The sequence below is a fragment of the Montipora foliosa genome, chromosome 10, assembly GCF_036669935.1.
Source record: "Montipora foliosa isolate CH-2021 chromosome 10, ASM3666993v2, whole genome shotgun sequence".
NCBI lineage: Eukaryota > Metazoa > Cnidaria > Anthozoa > Scleractinia > Acroporidae > Montipora > Montipora foliosa.
The window spans coordinates 33,030,450-33,052,949 of NC_090878.1; the positions used below are offsets into that span (position 1 = coordinate 33,030,450).

Sequence of the window (22,500 nt, forward strand, 5' to 3'; positions counted from 1 at the left end):
GCCAAGTACTAAGGCGTTTCAGTTCCTTACTCACATCTGCTTGGAAGGTTTGAGACTTGTCATGTGCATCATTGTAAAACTGCAAAGCCGCTTCTGTTTGACCGTGCACTGCGGTCCGGAGAGCTAGTATGATCAGTAAAATGTTTTTTCAGCTTACGAATCTCTTCGGACAGAGCGTTGAGTTGCTCCCTAAGCTCTTGGTTTTTTTTCTTCAAAGAAGCATGATTGTTCTCAGGCATGATAAATGTTAATGTTCCCGGTACTTAAATGTGTATACGTATAAAGCTATATGCTAAAAGGAAAACAAAATAACTTGAAAAAGTATTAAAATTTGCCAGAGCGCTATTTCACACGGCCATCTTGGACATCTTGGACGTTGTATCTTTTATGTTCAAATAACCTCTCAAAATAAAGATTTTTTAACGTTCTTTCCATTGATATTTTTTGCATGATTTTTATATTCTCCGTCAAAATATGCATAACAATCAAAACACAAAAATAGCCACGGAAGCAACAAATTAGCTACATTAACATGTACCTCTTTGTCGAACTTTCACACTTAACACAGGAATTTTCAGTTATTGCAAACAAATTTTCTCTATTCGTTAGCAACATCCTTTCAAATTTCAGAGAAATCGACGGATCCGCGAATATTTTACTATTGTTTTTCAATGGGCTGTCAAAAAGGTCACACCGATGTTATGCACAAACCGGCAGGTACAAAACACAGGTCACAGGTTACAGGTCATTGTTTTACCAATACAGAAAGTATCCTAAACATTCATAAAAACTAACCTTAGGCTTAATTAGGCCTAAACAAGAGTTTTTAGGCCTAAGGTTAGTTTTTATGAATGTTTAGGATACTGTCTGTATTGGTAAAACAATGGCCTGTGACCAGTGACCTGTGACCTGTAAGGCAATTGGCTAATATAACAACATCCGTTCTGCCAAATTTGGAAAGAAACGCAGGTAACGCCAATTTTCTAAAATAAATTTCGATTTTCCGACTTGCTGGTCGAGAAAAAAAGGTGTTCGTGATTGAGTTTTATGGCCTGAAAGTGGGTAATTATGTAGAAATCCGGCCGTCCAAATTTGAAAGTAATCGGAGCCGTTCTTCGCTGTTTTCGATCTGCTAACACCAGAATCTGCCAACAGGCTAGTGAGCGAGCCCTAATTTGCATACATCTCCCGGTCATAGCGATACCTGTTGATTACGCATGCACATATTAACGAGTAAAAAACGAGTTTTATATTCATCATTTTATCATTGAAACACCGTAATTAGAATTTTCCACAAAAAGCGACAATACTTAAATTGTCCACTGGGTTAAAGTGCGAGGATCACTTGTCTCAGTCGTCTACAATCCGCACTTCCATTTACAAATTGATGTCAGTTTTCCATGCGTCTGTCCTGTTGTTGATCATGAATTTCCTCATAACATTGTCAAAGTAGCTGTGGATCCACGAGGCGATAGCCGATCAATAACAGGACAGATGCATGAAAAACTGACATCAGTTAGTTTTTTTACAATAACAAAAAGGCAGGGGGGTCAAGATTAAGTCCAAACAAGAGAAGAACGCGAGACATAAGTGCGAGAAACTTCAATCTCAAGCGAGCAATATCACGTCAATATCGCATAAATTATAGATTCATGTGTCTGTCTGGGTATTGACAATAAAAATTAGCCAGTGAGCGCGCGAGAATTTAGCAGCCATTGTAAAAATAAATATTTATTTCATTTCATTTATTTAATAAGTTTTAGGAATTCTTTAATCACACTATCAACGCCCACTTTAAACACCTTTGTTTTCTCAGTGGTGGCTCTTTGTTTATAGGTCAAAAAAAAAAAAATCACTTTATGTAAATTATTTTTTTCTAAAATACCATGTAAAGGAATGTTGCATATTCATTTTTTCAACCGCTCTCTCCGAAACCCATCTACTGGTAAGCGCTGTACGTCTTCGTTTTGATTTTTTTTGTCGTTTTCTTCTTGCTTTTCTTTTTTCTACACGAGTTTCACTTGTAACTTTTTCTTTGGGATTTACTACTTTCAGTCAATACAAGTTGCTGGGCACTTCGTCGCCCTAAAAGTTGCACTTATTGCACCCTAAAATGGCCCTTGCCACTTCAATAAAATTAATATTGACCAAAACGCAACTTACACATCCTGTTACAGATGGGTAATGACCAATGAGAATATACCCCTGATAAAGCAGATTTCAGTTTTTGCAATCAGGCATAACAGGTTTTCTTTCTTATTATTATTATTATTTTTATTTTATTGTAGTTTTAAAAAAGAAGCATTGTGTTATCTACCCCAATTTAGGAGTCATTAAAAGTTACTGTACCAGTTAAAAGAAAAAAAAGCTTACCACTTTGCAAGACGCTTCTTCCTTCTCTTTTTATGGCAAGAAAAACCAATAATAAGTAGAAAGCCAAGCAAAGATACACCGCCAACGGAAAAACCAAGAATACTCGCCATGGAAAAACCTGGTCCACTGACATCTAACAATTTTCAATGCAATAGTTTTAATAAAATTTTTAGAACAAACATTATCGTCAGATAGCGTTAAAGCCGTTTACTATCTGTGTGTTTAAAACAAGGGAACAATTACGCTTAACTCTCATGAACAGGTATATCTGCAGATGACTTCACATGCAATAACGACAAAAATTTGGAACGCGTTGCAGGAATTGAGACTGTTATAAGATTTGCTTTTGAGGAAACATTATCACCCATTATACATAGCTTATGTGCCTTTGAAATCTAATGCAACATTTTTTTTTAAACGTTTTCCCTAGTCTTTAGATATTATTGGTTTTTTATGCCCCTAATAAACATGGAGATTTTTCAGTTCAGTTCAGTAACTGATATGAACACAGCCATACAGTGTCATTTTGTATTATCGCTGGTAATCCTTGCTATCAGCAGTGCGATTTATTCACAAATTACACTTTTTTTTTCTCTAAATAGCACCTTTTCCCCAGCCAATGAGAAAGGAACACTAAAACCGAACAACCAATCAGATTTCAAGGTTGTTTAAAGTAACGAATCAAATTGCAAGAAAATGAGATACAAAGAAAGACACTGTGTGGCGAATTTCATGTTTAAACGTTTTTTGATCTGACTTGAATTTCCTATAAATGGAACATATTGTTCCCTTGTTACCCTTGATTGAGCCTTTGACACATGACGTCTAAAAGGTTCCTGTTTTGCATAGAAAATGATACGTAAAAGCGTTTCTCGTTCCGCTTTGTTATAAACTGGCAACTGGATCAATAAACTATTAGTACTGACTAAGAGCCTGTGTTTGAGCTATTAATGGCCCCGTAGCAGGATAGTGATCACATATGGTACAAATCTGCCATACTGGGACGCAAATTGCGCACTGGGACATCTAAAACTAAGCTAGTTAATCTAAATTTTCTTTGTTTTAGATGTCCCAGTGGGCAATTTGCGTCCAAGTGTGGCGATTTTTGTACCATGTGATCACTATCCTGCAAAGGGCCCATTGAGCGACTTGAAATGGATGTAATAAAGTGGTAATTGAACTTCGTGTCGGGTGCGATTTTGGACTGAAATCATACTTATGATTTGAATATAAAGATTTCACAAGTCTCATTTCAGACCAAACTGCACTCCACTGAGTTATTACCATTATAAATTACTACCTGTATACTATCGGAAGAAAAAGAAAAACACATTGAACAAAAAACGCAAAAAAATAACTCTAGGTCCTTGCCCTGCGTCAATCTTTCGAAAAACTATGTAACTCTTACCAACTTCCTTTGTTTTTACTGACTGAACAGAACTCTTCGGTCCATCACCAGCAGAAGTGTAGGCCAACACCTGCAATTCATATTCTGTGGATCCTTGCAATCCAGAGACAGTCTTTGTGTAAAGTGAAGCGTTCGAAAAATCGATAAATTGAACATCTGGTTTGTCACCGGACCCTTTCCTATTAATAAACAACTTAAATCCTCGGATTATTCCATTTCTGGAGTCTTTGGGTGGCAGCTGCCAAGATGCTGTCACACTTGTAGAAGTGCTTGCAGTCACCATAAATCCACTGGGAGCACTTGAGGGAACTTAAATTTAAATAAATAAAAGAAATAAACGATTCCTGTTCATTTATTTAAAGATTTATTACTTGTGTTACAGGGATAAGAAAAAATGAAGAAAAACATAACTTTTAAACATTAAAAATCACAAATTTTAATTGAGTTTTACCAGTCCTGTGACTTCAGTGGCTCTACAATTTTACTTACACGTAAGTCCACATGCAATTCCTGCAAGTCCAGGACTTAAGTATGCTAAGGTCAAGCACTAAGTCATTGCAATATGGGCTCATTGAAATTGTCGTCATCATCATCATCATTTTTACTTTGTCACAATCACTCAGGCAATTAATGATGGTGCCTTCTAATTCAAAGGTATTTTTTGCCTGGTCTACGATTATGCAGGAAACGTGGATCTTAACAAGTGTTATTGAAATCCAAAAAACAAAAATTGCGGGTAACAATGCATTTTTCAAAGATAATTGATGAATAAGATTTGTAAAAAGCTTTAAAATACAAAGAAATGTATGGCATTCTTTCTCATTTTGAAGCTTAATCATCTCTCAAAAATGCATGGTTACCCCCAATTTCGTCTTTGGATACCAAGAGTCCTTACTAAGATCTACCTTCCCTGCACAAAAATATCCCTGTATTGGTAAGCATCAGTAATAGGAAACCCAGGTATCTAAAGATGCACAGAACATATGTGCAATAACAATAGCAGACACCATCCTTAAAGTGCTATGTCTCATATCTTAGCCATTTTAGGACATAAACATATAGTCTGTATAAGAACAAGAATGCTCTTTAGCATTTTCAAATATGTCTTTTTGTTCCAGTTATATTCAAGTTTTTAAAATATGCAAATTAGCCAAGTGATGACATTATAAACTGAACTGAATTAATTATGATAATAATAATAATAATAATAATAATAATAATAATAATAATAATAATAATAATTTATATAGCATTTTACAAATTTCAATGCTTTACAGAAGTAAAAATAATAATAATGATACTCATTTAAATGTTTAAAAAATAAAGTAAAAAAAGGTATTACAAATCAAAAATATTTACGGAAAAGATAAGCATTAAAAGAGTTAACTGAGGGACAGTTCTGAATATTTAGTGGCAAAGCGTTCCAGAGTCTAGGGGCTGCTGCACCAAAGGCCCTATCACCATAATGTTTAGAGTTGGTTCTAGGTACAATTAGCAGTTCTTATCAGCGGAACGAAGTTTGTGCGTTGGTTTGTATTTTGCTAAAATTTCAAATATATAGTCTGAAGCCTTATTATTATTTTAATGCCTCATATGTAATAAGTAGAATTTTAAAATCAATTCGGGCTCTGATTGGCAGCCAGTGCAGTGTTTGTAGTACAGGTGTCACATGCTGCTGTTTCTTTGCGCCTGCTACAAGCCTGGCTGCAGCATTTTGTATGTAATAACTTTCTTATGTGGTCATTCGTTATTATGTGATGTGGTTTCATGATTTCATGATGTGGTTTTATGGTTATGTGATGTGGTTTCATCATTATGTGATGTAGTTTAACCATTACGTGATGTGGTTTTGCCATTATGTGATGTGGTTTTACCATTATGTGATGTGGTTTCATCATTATGTGATGTCGTTTCACCATTATGTGATGTGTTTCACCATTACGTGATGTGATTTTGTCATTATGTGATGTGGTCTCATCATTATGTGATGTGGTTTCAGTCTCTTGTGTGATGTAGTTTCATCGTTAGGTGATCCGGTCTCGTCATAATTTAATTTCTCCCTTCCGTGTTGTGGTTTGTTCATTGTGGTTTTGTCATAGGCTACGTCCACATATCCGGCAGCCGGGAGTCTGAAATTCGCGTATAATTTTCCCGACATTTCTCATTGATTTCTTCAAAAAGGATAAGACATTTGTTTACAAACCTCAAGCGATTCCAAAAATTGCCTTGGCTTTGAAATGGAAGCAGCTGTTGAGCTTGGGGATAGAGTGAAGTCACAATGGATGTTGATGTCGACACATATTCGTGACGCACTGAGGCAGCTCCTTAATAATATCCTCGGAAAACATTAGTGAAACTGCCCCAGAGCATTTGATTCTTGTTCAGAAATACCAAGCGATTCGAAATGAAGGCCTTTTAACTTTGGGAACGAATTCTCCGAGCCGAAAAAAATCGATCACGGTAAATTCTCGACTCACAGGTACGGTTTTCAAAATACTAGGAACCCAGCAGTCTGAAATTCCCATACAAAACAGGAGAGGTTTAAGCCATGATAAAGTCAATAAAACGCCTGTGTATATTACACTAATTACATCAACCTCGTTTCATATTATGATATGCCTTGACACAACCACATTAGTTTGGCTTAATGTCATCATTCTTGTAGGGAAGATTTACCCAAAAAATTTGGGTAAAACCACTGTTTTAGAAAGCCAAAAAGGTCCACTTCCGGATGCTGTCCACTTGTCACGCAACGTTGTGCAATATAAAGAGGCCGATGAGATAAAAGCGCTATTGAAACTGAGAATAACTATTTATTCGATTGCAAATACATCCAGTAAGACTACAGACTCTCTTTATTCCTGCATGGATATTGATTACTCTCAACACAAAAGATGGAAGGTTTTTGTAAAAAGACAGGGCGAATTTCAGTCTGCCTGGTACTTAGTATTTTGAAAGCCGTACTTGTGAGTCACGAATTTACAGTGATCGATTAAATTTTGTTTCAGCTCGGAGAATTCGTTTCCTAAATCGGAAGACCTTTATTTCGAATCGCTTGGTATTTCCGAACAAACACCAAATGCTCCGGGGCAGTTTCATTGATGTTTTCTAAGGATATCATTAGAGTCTTATTAGAGAGCTGCTTCATTGCGTCACGAATATTCGAAATCAACAGTGAATCAACAATGCGACTTCACTGTATCCCCAAGATCGAAAGCTGCTTCTATTTCAAAGCCAGGGCAATTTTTGGAATCGCTTGAGATTTGTAAACAAATTTCTTATCCTCTTTGAAGAAATCATTGAGAAATTTCTGAAAAATCATATGCGAATTTCAGACTCCGAGGTACCTAGTATTTGAAAACCGTACCGGGCTGCCTGGTATTTGGACGTAGCCTACGACAAAACCGTATCACATAACGAACAAACCACAACTCGCAACCACTGGGTGAAACAAGATATTTAATCATCCTTAAAGTGGACTTAATCATGGATTAATTTTGGGTTTAAGAAGTTTAAGTAAACGTGTAATCTACATAAAGACATGTTTAAGGAAAAACTGAAATCCCACTTAAACATGCTTAAGGCTCAAATTTAAGTCATGTTTAAGCGGCTTCAAATGTATTTTAAACACATCATTAAGTGTATACTTTTTCTGAATTTAAGGCAAACTATACTCGAGTTTAAGTCACTACATTTCCTGTTTTAAAGGAAAATTAGACCCGCATTTAAGTCAGTATTAAGCCTTCTAAATACATATATTTAGGTTTTCTAATCCATTAGTAAATGGTTGGCAAACACCTTCAAGTCCATATCTTTACAATGAAAGGAAAGGAAAGGAACTTTATTTAGTGTCTAATCTTCTAGGGCTGTAGAGCACTAATCGGGGACACTGTAAATTGAAATTAACAAGTTAACGTAAATCAATTCAAATTTTGGTTTTTGACCACGCTTGATTCTTCCCAAATTTCATGGCCATTTTTTTCAATCGGGATAAAAGTAGATTATGTTCAGACACTATAAGAAATGTTGGAAACTGACTTATTTGAACGTTAAACGACGTTCACTAAAAAGTTGATAAACACATTTCGACCGAAAACCTTCGGTCTTCCTTGGTGTGAACTTGACTTCTTTCAACGGTTCACATTTGCGTATGTGCATGACTGCAAGTAAACGTGTATTCTGCGCGTCGCAAGGAGCGTTATGGAAGTGAAACATAAATGTCAGGAATTTCACTTGCATAATGTTCCTCGCATCGCGCAGAGATCACGTGTACAGCTGTACTTTTGGTCAAGCACATACGCAAATATGAACCGTTGAATAAGCTGTCGCTTTTTTGTGAAACTCAAACCGAGAATGACCGAAGATTTCGGTCGAAATGTCTTTATCAAGTTTTTAGTGAACGTCTTTTGACGTTCAAATAAGTCAGTGTCCAATATTTCTTATAGTAATTATGCAAATTCCAGACTGCAATTTCAGCATATGTTCAGTTAACATACTCTGAATTGTCTTGCAGATTTTACCAGTCTTGTTAGCTATAATGTAGCCATTTTGTCAGGTATAGCGGCAGTCACTTTAATTTTCACTGGGAAATCCAATTTCATATACACTCATACTGCTACAGCAGTCCAAACCGGCCTCGCAGTAAAAACAGACAATTTCATAAACTCTTTTATTTTCAAGCACCAGTGTTGTAAAACAGTAACGAAAATTACCCAAAACAGTAACAGTCAAGTAATACTGGAAATGTACAAAATAAGACCTAGGAATGTAATGGCTAGAAAGGAAACATTAAGAAATTACTATGCTGTAACTCAAACATTTAGAAAATGAGGACCATCATTCGTCTGCCGGACGTTGCCGTACTGCCTATGAAGGGCCCTCAGGACTGGACCTACTTGAAACTCGTCCAACATGTCTTGGTTTGAGAAGCTGCCTGGCATGAAGAGTTAAATTTTGTGCATGGACCTTGTCTAATTTACATTTTAAATTTGTTAGCCTTGTCCTCTCCCATGGCAGCTTTCTTGTGGCATAACCTACTAATCTTTTTACAGTTTCCCCAGTTATGGGGTCTTCTTGTTCTTCATAATCAGACTCCTCACTGCTTATATATTCTAAATACAGGACATCATCATAGCTCTTTTTCTCTTGCAGTGTTAGCTTTTCTTTAATCCTTTCATATCCCGACAGACGCCTCTCCAATTTCTATTTAGTGGAAACACAAAAAGGAAACTGTCATATACAAATAACAGACAGGATGAACAAAAGTAAACAAGGCTAGCTGGGCTTTATTCAAATGCATGATAGGGTTTATTAAGATATGAGGATTATTTAGAGGAGTAATAATGCTTTGAACATTGGTAGTAGGAGTAGGTGGAGGAGTCAATTATTGCTAACACTAGTACCAGGATCCGGGAAGAAGTCAGTCCAAAAACCCAATAACGTACTGATAAAAGTCAATATTCACCATTTTTGAAAACACAGAGTTTAGGCCAATTTATGCACTGTGTATTTGGCAGCAATTTTTATATGCTGGAAAACCCAACATGTTAAGTTCATTTTTAAAATCCAATTCCATCCATTGCCTCATTTATTCATCCGAACATGAATGTAAAGCATGATCTCCACAGTCTTTCAGCGCATCTGTAGCAGAAAGAAGATGCATGACTTCAATGTGTTTGAAACTGTGACCCTACAATGCTACTTTCAAACCCAGTTGAAGTGGTTAATTTTAAGGGATTTATTTGATTAAAATCATATTAGATACATGTGTAACATGCTAAAATGTTGCAAAATTCATGCTTCACATTCATTTCAAAATTCTTCCATACACTTGGATATGAATATTGTATTTAACAATCATTCGCCGAAGGCGAAGTGATTATTGGTGAATGGATATTCACCAATAATCACTGAGCCTGACGCAAATAATTGTTTTAGTATAAATAGACAGGTGATTATTTCAAAAAAGAGAAAAGAAAACATTTCAACGCGAAATCATCTTCACTTACAGTGGCAAAACGACTACTGGCAACCATTTTGTCCGTCGAGGTGATTATCTGCTGATAATCCGAGATAGCGAGCCAGTGAGAGCGCGCGATTTTGTATAATCACCTGTGTATTTATACTAAATGTAATTATCAGCAAACTCTGCAGCTCTGGAGAGTATACAACAAAAACTATAACAATGCTGAGAGCAACAAAGCATAATTACTCAGTTTGGTCTCAAGCAGCAGATTCATACATCAAGAAGTAACTCACACTTGAGAGCCGCCTAGTTCTGCGGCAAACCTCTTTATGCTTGTCATTGGTTCCACTTTCAATCCAATGATTTCGTTCCTTGACCGTTTTGAAGTATCGATTGAACTGGGCTGTTCAAGTAAAAAAGCAAAAAGAATGAGTGCATATCAAGTGTTGTTTTCTTTCCTGATAATGGCCAACTACAGGTAAAAACCTTTTCAAGACAGAAGCTCCAGTATCTTAACGAAAAAATATTGTACATAGAAAAACAAAGAAAGCTTCAGTTATGGTTTGTTTACTTAAACCTGGACCATCTAGGCAACTGTCAATGATACACAATTTTACAGCACCAGTGAAACAGATTCCAACATTCTTTTAGTGGGACCCATCAAAACAATAAACAAAACAGCTCTTGATTGATTGTTACAAGATTGGGGTGTTCGCTAAACAATGTAATTTCAAATAAACGTGACAGCATTAAGAAACCCAACTGGCAGGAGGCAACCAGTTGGCTATTGAAGCATGAAAGAGTTGAGATTGGGACCACCGAAGACATATCTGAGCAATGGTCAGAGCAGGATTTTAACCTAGAACAACTGCACGCAAACCACTGCACTAAACCTGTCACCTTGCACCTATAACAATCAATCAGAGAGAAGCTACAGGCTGCTTAAGTTACATGTATGCAAACCTTCCATCTGCAAGTCTGTCCAAGGACAGTTCTCACCACCATGCTTTTTCCTTAGGATCTCTTGTATTTTTTGAAAGAGTGATTGATTTCTCTCTGACAGCGGGCTGTAAATAAATGTTTACAAATATATTTATACAGGCCATCTGATATTACACGATGGTGCGATTTCGCACAATCGACCTCAAATCACGGGTCATTTTTTCTACTTGTCCCAACTAATGTCGATCCAGATTCATAATTACTGTTCCCTTTTGTTCAAAATGTCTTTAGGGCAGTAAAAAAGCGTTTTTTTTTATCCTGAAACCTTGAAAAACAAGCTTAAAATTGCTCAGAAAAAAATCGCATAATTTACAATATTCATTGCATAATTGGCCTTTCTAATCGCATCATCTGCCCTGCAAATTTCGCAGAATTTGCATTTTTTCATCGCACCCTATCAGAAGCCCTGATTTATAATATTAAATCATTTCCTATAAATTTAATGGTAACATAGGGTACCTCAGTGCACGTCCTGGAAGACCAATTCTTTATTATAAACTTAAATTACACTTGTGAATGAATAATTATCCCAATACATTCGAAGACAGTGTTTCCACCAAACCGCAACATTGCAGGAATGCCAAGTTGTAATCTGTGCCTTATCAGCTTTACAACCTTAACAGTCAGGTAATACTGCAAAATTCATCCATTTTTCAATTTAAAATTGGTTTTCACAACAAAATGTTTCCCAAAACAGACAAAAAATGATGCTCATTAGATCATTCAGTTTCAAAGGTCTCAATAGCAAAAAATTGGCTCCTAGAAAAGGTCTTTAGAGGCCACTTTGGTCCTTAAATAAAATTTTCTGACAGAAACACTGGTGCCATGAGCTAAGGTATTCAACGTGGTAATTGACTATCTCCAGCTGGTTTTTGCAGGGTTCAAAATAGTGCAATTAAGAGTAAAACTAACAACAGAGGTGGCAAAGTATTCACTTACTCCTCAGTAACAATGAAGCCTCGAGTCATTTTCTTTTCCACAATCTTCTTGTAGATAAAGCGAAATCGCTTCTGCAAGACAAACGAATTGTTACGTCATAATTAACAGCATTCACAGAGAGAGACGTGGATTATTTGCGTTTCACGATGTTTTGTTGTATAACATCAGTTACTAAACAGTGATTCGTTTCTTCATCGTGCAGTGGTGGCTCAGTTGGTTGAGCACTTAAAAAGGTTACTGGTGTATGAAGCCACTTCAGCAGAAACAGCCACAACTAGAGAAGGACATTACCAAGTGCTGGAACATGTAAAACTGTAAATAGTCTCAATAGTACCAGGGCAAAATGTCTATGAAACAACTTTCATACATATAATTTGCAAGAAATACACTTAATGGCCATGGTGTAGCGGCAATAGATAGCAAATCAGAACGGTGGGTCTAAAACACAGGTCACATTCAACAGGTCAGGGTACATGGCACTGTGATACAGACAATAATTATTTTGAAACAACACCAAAAGTGTCTCCTACCCTAATCACTCTACAACAAATGTTGTTTAAGGTCTAAGGGAAATGTTTGGCTTAGGTGTTCGTCACTGGAGCAGAGACTCCTAGTCTTGACCTGTGGAATGTGACCTGTGTTTTAGACCCCCCTAAATTAGGATATTTCTTTTGCTCCGACGATGGCTTAGCGCTACAGAATACCAAGTTAAACTCACATGCATTCACAGTAGGCCATTGCTTACATATTGAAAGGGAGTTACCGGTAAGTTTATAAAGAAACAGTGCCGCACCATTATAGTTTCCATCACCACTGGGGGATTGTTTCACATGGTGATACGGGAAACGAAAACGAAACTTACACGAATCTGTCAGAAGATTTGGAGAAGTAATCGAAACATTTTGTCACGGTTGAAGCAGCCTTAAGAAACGACGAATTACGCAAACTATTCCTTTATTTCCAAAGATACGCGGAAGATTCGGATAATAGTGATCAAAGGTTTCAAAAGTAGTCACGGGTAGCATTAATTAAAAGTGCAAAAGAGGACAAGAGTAAGCATGCCACAACCCACTTAAGTGGGAATAAACATGAACAATGGCGGTTTGCTAGAAGACACGTGCACGTAAAGATTTAAGGTGAACTGACGTAAAATTTGTCAGCTCTGTAAATTTTAATACACAGACACACTCCAACAGAACAATGAAGAGAGCCAAGTACTTACACCTAGATCGCTTGGAATCTCCACACTTGTCCACTATTGCTTTCTTTTACATCGTCTGCTTTGGTTTGTTGGTTGCTGACGTTCAAGTTGCGTTTTTAGGAAATCATTTTTTTTTTCTAAGAGCTGCATTCGTCTCTTCAAGATTCTTTTGTCCCTCTTGAATAGACTCGAGTCTTCGATTCATAGCCTCAAACAACACGACTTGTCGTTCTTGAAGAGCATTCGATAAATCCATGGTCAAGAACACAAGCAAGATAACACAAACAACAAACTTCGCATCAACTGCTACGACAACTGACAGCACGTGACGTTGAGTCGCTTGAATGGGTTCATTGTGATATCTGATTGGCTGATTGTAATGAAAACCACGACGTCATATTCTGTCATGCCATTCATTTTTTTAAACAGAGATACCGCTTTTTTCTTGTTTTCGAGCATCCGACATGTCTTGTGTCTACGATTTCGAGTCTTCATCTTGTTCTATTTTCGAAACACCAATCTCAGGTGATCTTCTTGCGAACAAATGCGATACATGCAGAAAATCGTTTTCACATTCATTGTCGTACCGTCGTCATATAAGAACCCCATGTCGAGCCCGAAAGGGACGTCGTCTAGTTTGGCTGCCCGCTGAGGAAGATGACAGCGAGAAATTGGACTCAGACGAAGACGGAATTTAGACTCTAACAGATGCTTCTTTTGCTGACAACACCGGTAAGCTGTTTACGTCTTCTAATATATACTATTTTGGTCGTGTTTAGTTTCTAATCATGGGACTTACCTGAGTAGCTTATAGCACTTTGACCATCAGGGCACTTCCAGAATATTTTAGTTGTGTGCTTCGCAACCAGCTGATCCATGACGCTGAGGCTGTGGTTTTAATGTCTTTCTACTGTAGATACTGTAGTTTCACGAGATAGCAATTCAGTAAAATGACAATTATGCGTAGGAAAGGGTGTAAGGTTATTTTATCGTGACAAACTCAACATGATCCTCCCCGCCATTCAGAGGCGCGGTTTCTGAGTACAGAACTGAAAAGGCCTGGCTGAACTGTAAGGAACATTGTTGCAGAAACAAATTTTTCTCAGTTTAATTTAGACATTTGAGAAATGTTTTTGATTTGTTGCGTATAGACCGAGTGTAGACTCTTGGTCCTACAATCCTGGTCAAAACTGTTGGGACAATTCCCGCTTTTCCCCCTCCCCCTATTACAATGGTGATTTTTTACGGTCTCCTAAATCAAGATCCGTTCATTGATCGCTCGCATGTTTCAACATTAGGGAGCTTGAGCAAGCGCGTTTTTGAGACGCGGACGGCAACCGGAAGTGAGTTGTTTTCCCTTTTAACTTGTGTTCACACAACCACATTTACATTGCTAAGTATCTTTTCTCTATTAGAAAAGATTAGTATAAAAATCTGGGAGACACCACTGTCCTGGCATGCGAAATGTTCTCTTCCGGTTGCCGTCTGTGTCTCAAAAACGTGCGTGCTTAAGCTCCCTATTGTTTGGGGGAAGGGGGGCGCAAAAAAAGGCAGCGAAAGAAGAGCACGCGTTGCTCATATAACGATGGAAGCATGTGCAGTAAATTCTCTACTTTTTGCCCAAAATTTGACAAGTGTCCCAAAGTCTTTTGACCGGGATTGTAGGTTATGAAGAATGGATATCCCTAGGGGATAAAGTAACTTCTTATTTTAGTTTTAGCATATTACTCTCAAACAGCATATTTTAGTCACTCTGATGAAGACCGCAGTTACAGTCGAAAATAAATTTGAAAATGTCCTCCTTGGTGGTCTCATTCCATCACTTGACTCCGAACCAAAACTCTACACCTTTCTAGATACCTGTGTGAATGAACTGAATGGTTTGTGGAAAGGAATCCGGCTCAAAACGAGTCTGTCAACAGTAGCTCTTAGAGTTGTTGCTGCTCTTCTTTGTGTTGCTGCAGATATTCCAGCCACACGAAAAGTCTGTGGCTTTGTTGGACACTCTGCAAGCAGAGCCTGCTCGAAATGTTTCAAGTTTTTTCAAGGAGGTTTCAGAGAAAAGAAAGATTTTTCAGGATTCAGTGATCGCCTTTCATGGCCAGAGCGCAATGGATTAACTCACAAAAGAAACTGTGAGAAGCTACTTACAGCTAAAAGCAAAGCAGAGTATACTAGATTGTCACGAATGTATGGGGTTCATCTGTCTGCACTTACCAAGTTGGAGTACTTTGACTGTGTTCGCTTTCATATTATTGATCCCATGCACAACCTATTTCTTGGAACTGCTAAGTATGTTTTTAAACTTTGGACTGAAAATATACTTAGCAAGGAGCAGCTGAAGGAGAGCGGAAGGAAAAGCGAAGAATTAAATACAGCAACATCAATCGGGCGAATCCCCAAAAACATTGCATCAAACCATCGGAATTTTACTGCAGAAGAATGGAAAAACTGGACTTTGACATTTTCCATGTACTCACTGTATGGAATTCTTCCAGACCGTCACCTTCAAGTCTGGGAGAGGTTCGTCCTTGCATGTAAGATTCTTTGCCAGCCTGTGCTAAGCAAGCAGGAGATTTCAAAAGCAGATGCTTTGTTAGTTAATTTTTGTATGGGCATGGAACATTGTATGGTAAAAAGTTCTTGACATGCAACATGCATCTACACTGCCACCTTCGAAAAGTATTGTTGGATTATGGACCTGTGTTTGGATTTTGGTTGTTTTCATTTGAACGTTCAGTTGAGATTAAATTTATGAGAGACTTTCTGAAGGAGCGCTTCCTCCTTCCCTCTTCAGGAAATCTTTTTTTATTATTTATTATTATTATTATTATTATTATTTTTATTGTTATTATCACCTTACATGTTTTGAAAGCACAAACACGCCTCCCCCCACAAACACACTCACACCCACACACACACCCACAAACACGGAATATGTTTACATAATAGAGAAAGATAAAATAAAAGGAGGAGGTTCTCTTGTTTTGAGAGGAGCGACCAATTTATTATACTCTACAAGATCGGAATTGCCTGTACAGTTGGAGAACAAGGTGCTGGATTCTGTATTTATTTATTTATTTTTGAAGCAATAGCGGTTCCCATTTCTTTCGCGTTGTTGTATCTTCCTTCTCTACTTGATGAATATATTGTAGATGCCGTAAGTATTCTTCGAAAATTGGCTTTTGTTCTTTAACTTTACAAAGCCAGATGAGATGTTTGCTTGTCAAAAAACAAAAATTAATTTGCAAATTGTATTTAGAGGTATCTGGCCTCAGTCTCAAGCAAGTATCTACCTGAAAAGCATATTCTTTACTAACAATTTAAAGGCCTGCATCCATGAAAAAACATGATTCCAAAAACAACGGCTTCTGCTTCATTCCCAAAATAAATGAAAGAGGCTTTCTTTACCATATTGACAGAAGGTGCATTTCTCATTATCTATACGTCCTATTTTCTTAAGAAAACTATTAGTTGAAAGTCTTCGATGTAGGAATTTAAAATTAAAAAGTATGAGTTTTGAACTCTTGGTACATGTAAAGGCCAAGACATAGGCTGCTTTCCAGTTGACTTTGTGACCGGGTTCCAGATTAATTTCTTTGTGCCATTTTTCTTGACTTAGAGTTGGTAGCTCACTTTTTATTGATACTAACTTCTTGTAAATCAATCTAGAGGGTTTTGAGTTTTTTAGAAATTTTGAAAGGAAGCTCTCATAACTAGCATTAGTCCTTTCACTTTGCCTACGGAGAGAATTAGTTGCCGAAATTATTCCGTAATAACTTAAGGGAGGAACTTGAAGGTTAAATTTGTCTTGAAAAGCAGTCAAAGATAAAAACTCAAAGGAATCATTTCGGATGTGCTTAACTTCGGTTATACCTTTAAGGGACCATTCTTTGAAAAAAAAAACTGGTCTATTTCCAATTTTTATATGAGTTATACCATAGAGGTGAAGATAAAAACTGTGCTTCGGATGTCAAGTTTTCGGTGAAGGAAGCTTCACACCAAATTTCAAGAATTTCTTTGATGAAAGGGTCTGAGACCCCAATGAAACAGCACGCGTCCTTCCTAGAAAGGTTTCCTTAAAATGTCGTCTTTCCTCCATGTGTCTGAAGTTCTAAATCAAAAAATGACTTCCAGCTACTACTATTTTCAGGATCAAGATATTTTTAATCCAAGATGATTTAAGAGATTTATTAAAAGACTCTATATCAATCATTTTAAGTCCTCCTTCAAAAAAATCGTTTATCATGACATTTCTTTTTATTTTATCCCCTTTTCCGTCCCATAAAAATTTATAAAAGAGCACGTTTATCTCTTTAATTGCTTTATGGTCTGTTTGAAGTGGCGCAAGTATATACACCAATTGTGATACCGCAAGACTTTTAATGACTGTAATTTTCCCAAGCAGACTACGTCTACGAAATTTCCAACAACTTAACATCGCTTTCACCTTTTCCACTTTATCTATGTAATTATGAGAAACTGTTGTATTTGAATCCGACGAAAACCAAAAACCAAGAGCTTTAACTTTTCTTTAAGCCATTTAAAATTATTTTCAGGACAGAGTTTAAGATCATTGTTTACCTTTGAACCGATCCATAGAGCTTCTGTTTTACCACAGTTGAGTCGGAGACCAGATACCTCCCCAAAAAGATCTAATAGTCTTAAAGATTCTTTAAGGGATTCTATAGAACCGTCCAAGATTAGCGTGGTGTCATCTGCATATTGGCTCAACTTAATATTTTTTGCCTTCACAGTTATTCCTCTAACTTTTTCATTTTTTCGAAAGGCTTCGGCCATTACTTCTACCGATAAAACAAATAAGTATGGCGACAAAGGGCAGCCCTGCCTAACTCCTCTAGTCGGTTTAAAGAAATTGCTCGCCCAACCATTGTTCAAAATACAGCTTTCAATGTTACAGTAAAAAATGTTAATCCATTTTAGAAGTTGTGGGCCATAGCCAAAATACTCTAAAGTCTTTTGAATGAAAGTCCACCCTAACGTATCAAATGCTTTCTCGAAATCAAGGAAAAGAAGAAGTCCGGGAATATTCCTCGCTGCCGTGTATCTAATAACACTATCAATTAAAAGGATATTTTCACCAATAAATCTATTCTTAATAAAACCTGTCTGATCATCAGAGATAAGTTTCGTAAGTTTGCTATGGCTTTTGTTGCAATCTTGTAGTCACAGTTAAGTAATGTCAAGGGTCGCCAATTTTTAATTAGACTGAGATCCGCGTCCTTTTTAGGAATAAGTTTAACAATTCCGCGTCTTTGCGATACTGAAAGTGTTCCTGTTTCATACGAATAGTTAAAATAACTTACCAAGATATCAATCAAATCATTCCAAAAAATCTTGTAAAATTCGCAAGGGAGGCCATCTGTTCCTGGCGTTTTTGCCGAATTCATACTGTTTAGCGCTTGCAGACATTCTTCCCTATTCAACAAGCCTTCGCAAACAAGTTGTTCCGCATTGGTCAAATAATTTTGATTTTGCTGTGGTGGGAAAAAACGTTACTAGATTTCTCGTTATTGGTTTTGGAACTGTAAAGAGTTTGATAAAAAGACTCACACTCATTCAGAATTTCTTTGTCTGTATCTGCAAAATCCTTTTCACTGACTTTAAGTTGAGTAATTGTTCCTTGCTTGCAATGTCTCTTTTCCAGATTAAGAAAATATTTGGTATTTTTTTCACCTTCATTATACCATCATGATTTCGATCTGATAATTGCCCCTTTTGTTTTATATTCGATTAATGATTCTAATTATTCTTTCTTTGCTTCAAGCTCGGTCCATATTTTTTGTTTTCGAGAATCATTAATATGCATATCACTTAAATCTTGTTCCAATTTTGCAAGTGATTGCTCAATTTCTTCTAACTCGTTTATTTTCTTTTTCTTGGAGGCTCCAAATTTTATCGATTCCTCTCTAACCTTCATTTTAATCATCTCCCAGAGCAGATTAGGGTTAATAAACTCATCTTCCCTGTATTCATCTTTGGTTTGTTGTATAATCAATTTGATTTGATTAATATATTCTGTTTCAATTAAAAAGGAGGTGTTAAGTTTCCAGAATCCTCTACCTCTAGTATTAGAATGTAGCGAAATTTCTAAAACGATCATTGAATGGTCCGTTTTATATCCCGGAATGATATCTGCTTTGATTATGTTACAGAGTATTCCTTGACTTACCAGAAAAAAAATCAAGTCTGCAGTAAACTTCCGGTTTTCTTTGTCGCCACGTAAATTTAAAAAGTTCTGGGTTTAATACTCTCCAAACATAGACTAAATCTAAGCTTTCGCAATAGTTGTTGATGATTTCCAATGACTTCTTATGAGTCCTACTCATACCACCTTTTTTATCCTTTTCAACACTAAGCACTAAATTATAGTCACCTCCTAGAATTATATCTTCGCACTGGAAATCAAACAAGTGGTCAAAGATCGAAGTGAAAAAAGGATCATCTTCATTTGGTGCATATATATTTGCTAAGGTCAGTTTTTTTCCACTGGTAATTAAGTCACATATTATAAAGCGCCCCTCGGGATCAGTTTAAGCTTTGGAAATTTGAAAATCGAAGTTATTATTAAAAAGAATAGCAACACCAGCGCTTTTGCTTGAGCCGCAACCGAAAAAGGCCTGATAGCCCCATTCTGCTCGCCATTCATGCTTATTGTCTTCGGTACAATGGGCTTCTTGAATAAAATATATTGACATTTTTTTCCTGCGTAACCAGTTAAGTATCTCACGCCGCTTAACCTTGTCTCCTATTCCTCTAACATTCAAGGATCCTATTTTAAGGCCCGATTTTTCTATGATTTTTTCTGAGTATCACATTGGACACCCCCACCCAAGAACACCTGCGATAGTAACTATAGATGTAAACTATAAGGTCAAAGAAAAAAGTAGAACGAAAAATTAACAAATAAACAAAGGACAAATGCACAACCAAACAGTGATAAAAACAAGTGTAGGACATTAAGAGTTTAGGAGTGTACAACTGATTCGTTTTTGTTCTAATCCGTTCGTTCGGCTTGCTCCTCGCCTCCGCCATAGACTCATTTGAAAATTAAAGTGTGGCTTTTAGTTAAACCAGATTCAAGACTCTCACCGCCTTGTTATAGCCAGTTCCCTACCAACAGGCCAAAATTCACCATTAATGTATAACTTATCTGGTTGCGCCGAACTGAAAGCTGCTTGCATTCCATTTCTTCTGGCCTTTTTCAATGTTTCCACTTCTGGTTTTCGCCTGTCAATGATCTCAGTTGGTAAATCTTTAAACATTTGAAAATTAGTGCCACGAAGCCGGCGGCCCGAAGCTAAGATGTCCTCACAGTCTTTGTACCGCAAAAAGCGGGCGAGTATGGGCCGTGATCCTCCATTTTTCCCTTTGCCGATCCGATGAACACGTTGAATTTCGACCCTTTTTGCATCTTCATAACCAAGTTCTTGTTCTAAGAAGCGACGGAGTGTTCCCTCTGTATCTTCCCTCTGATGCGCCCCTCTTCTTGTCTCTTGTATGTTCATAAACTTAATGTTTACACGCCTCGAGTAGGCTTCTAAATATAGATTTTTATTGTGCAGACTCTTCGCTTGTTCTTCAAGGTTCTTTTATCTTTTGACTCAAATTTGCCGTGTTTCTCCCTTGCTTGTTTTCCATAGACTCCATTTTGTCTTTAAGCTTGAAATTGACATTCTTTAATCCTTCCTTCAAATCATTTAATTCTTGTTTGGCTGTACTTTCAGATTCTTCAAGTCGCTGTGTCCTCGATTCTAAATTCTGTAACTTGCCTTCAATATTGTCCAAAGAACTTTCTATTTTATCAAGTTTCTGAAGCTTCTCTAGGATTTGATTTAACATTTCACTCACACTCTCCGACATGTTCAGTACTGCCAAGACTTCATCCACGCTAGCTTCTTCTTCTTTGTCGCTCGTGCCTTGATTTTTTGCCTTTGTCCTGTCCGGAGAGTCATTCTCACCCTCTGTCGAGTTCGATGACCGGTTTCGGCGCTTTGTAAGATACTTTTCTATAACATTGGCCATTTGCCACTTCAAAGAAAATGTAAAAAGGCGGACGGCTAAAACCAGCCACTTACGCCTTTTCTTCAGGAAATCTACCCACCCTGCAACAAGATACATTTTTACCCATCTTTCATAGAGGAAAAGACAAAGTTTCAAGGACAGAGAACATGCTTCATTCTTAGTACAAATTTTCTGAAATGGAGAGTTTTTCTGGAGTGTTATGGTATGACAATAGAGACATTCAAGCCCCAACAAGTTATGAATCAGAATTGCTGAAGCCAGAGTACATTGGTGGACTGTTTCAGGCATACAGAGCAATGTACCCAGACAACACTAACATTTGTTTGGATGATATCCCCCTAACTGTCAAGAAATTTACATCCCTGTTATTAGGAACTGAGAGACTTGGCTCCAAGGGTGAGTGCAGTAATTTGAGGACTGCACGAATTCTAGCTTCGTAGCATGCTGGTGATGGTAGTGTCAGTTCCACTTCACTTCTGTCTCCTGGAATTGTTGACTATTACATTTTACATAAATTACACTTAAATGGAATGGAAAGGGACACTACTTTGCTTTTGTTTGGTGGTTCAAAAAACACCCACGAAAACAATGCCTTGGCACTTTGAAGACGCTGCCAGTGTGGCATGCCACTATGTTTGAAAGGAATGGAACTTCTTGCTTTTTACCAGTGCACAGGATTCATAGCCTTTTCACTGGAGCAACACTTTCCATTGACAATGTGAACTTGCTTGCAGTTTCTGCGATTCCACGACATGCGAATATTTCACAAGCTAATTGAAGACTAATTAGGTATTTTACATGTAATTCAAATGAACTTTGTCCGTTGATGCATTTTAAGATAGTTTTTTCTATCCACTCAGAATTTAGTTGGACATATTCATGGCATTTCTGTTATTGGTACTTTTACAAAGATTTAGTGAAAGGAAAAGTTTTAATATGCAGATTTAAGTTCCATGGTAATGATAGGGTTTCCAGTACTCTCAATTTTTTTTTACTTATTTGGAATTATGGGAATTTAAAGCAAAGTGAAATATTCATGCTTGAATTGTATTTATGTATCTCAAAGGAAGATCCAGTCTTCCACGATATAATATTTTTCATTATCTGAAAAGTGTTATTGACATCACAGAAAGTTTCACAGAATTATTGGAAATTTGTGGAAATTAAAAACTAGTCAAAAGGCAAAGGATATTTAGTAGAAGATTTTTCTAGCAGGCTCTCATATTTCGAGCAGGCTCTGCTTGCAGAGTGTCCTACAAATTCACTAACCTTTCGTGTGGCTGGAATATCTAGTACTTGATTGAGCATTCTCAACCTCGTTCCTAGGGTCCTCTGAAGGAAGAGAGAGGACCCTGGGAACGAGGTTGGAGCATTCTCTGTTCCCACGGCCTGCTCCCGTCTGACCTTGTAGCTCAGTCGGTAGAGCAGCGGTGATCTAACCCGAAGGTCGCGGCGGTTCAATTCCTACCCTGGTCAGAGTTTTTCTCAGTCTTTGTGTGGGCCAATGTCAATTGAGTTATAGTTACTGTTATCATCATCATTATTATTATTGTTAAACTTGTAAAC

At 37.2% G+C, this 22,500-nt stretch overlaps 1 protein-coding gene across 1 annotated transcript in view; it reads right to left on the reverse strand.

Moving 5' to 3' along the window:
- Window positions 1–22,500, reverse strand: part of LOC137972818 (uncharacterized) — an 83,580-nt gene that overhangs the window by 17,064 nt on the left and 44,016 nt on the right. The window contains exons 9-16 of the mRNA XM_068819526.1: window positions 20,524–21,014; window positions 19,161–19,307; window positions 11,688–11,758; window positions 10,710–10,813; window positions 10,070–10,149; window positions 8,677–8,983; window positions 3,782–4,090; window positions 2,374–2,506 (exon numbers count right to left, since the gene is read on the reverse strand). Of these exons, the coding sequence (XP_068675627.1) occupies window positions 2,374–2,506; window positions 3,782–4,090; window positions 8,677–8,983; window positions 10,070–10,149; window positions 10,710–10,813; window positions 11,688–11,758; window positions 19,161–19,307; window positions 20,524–21,014 (1,642 nt within the window). The remainder of the gene's footprint in view (window positions 1–2,373; window positions 2,507–3,781; window positions 4,091–8,676; window positions 8,984–10,069; window positions 10,150–10,709; window positions 10,814–11,687; window positions 11,759–19,160; window positions 19,308–20,523; window positions 21,015–22,500) is intronic.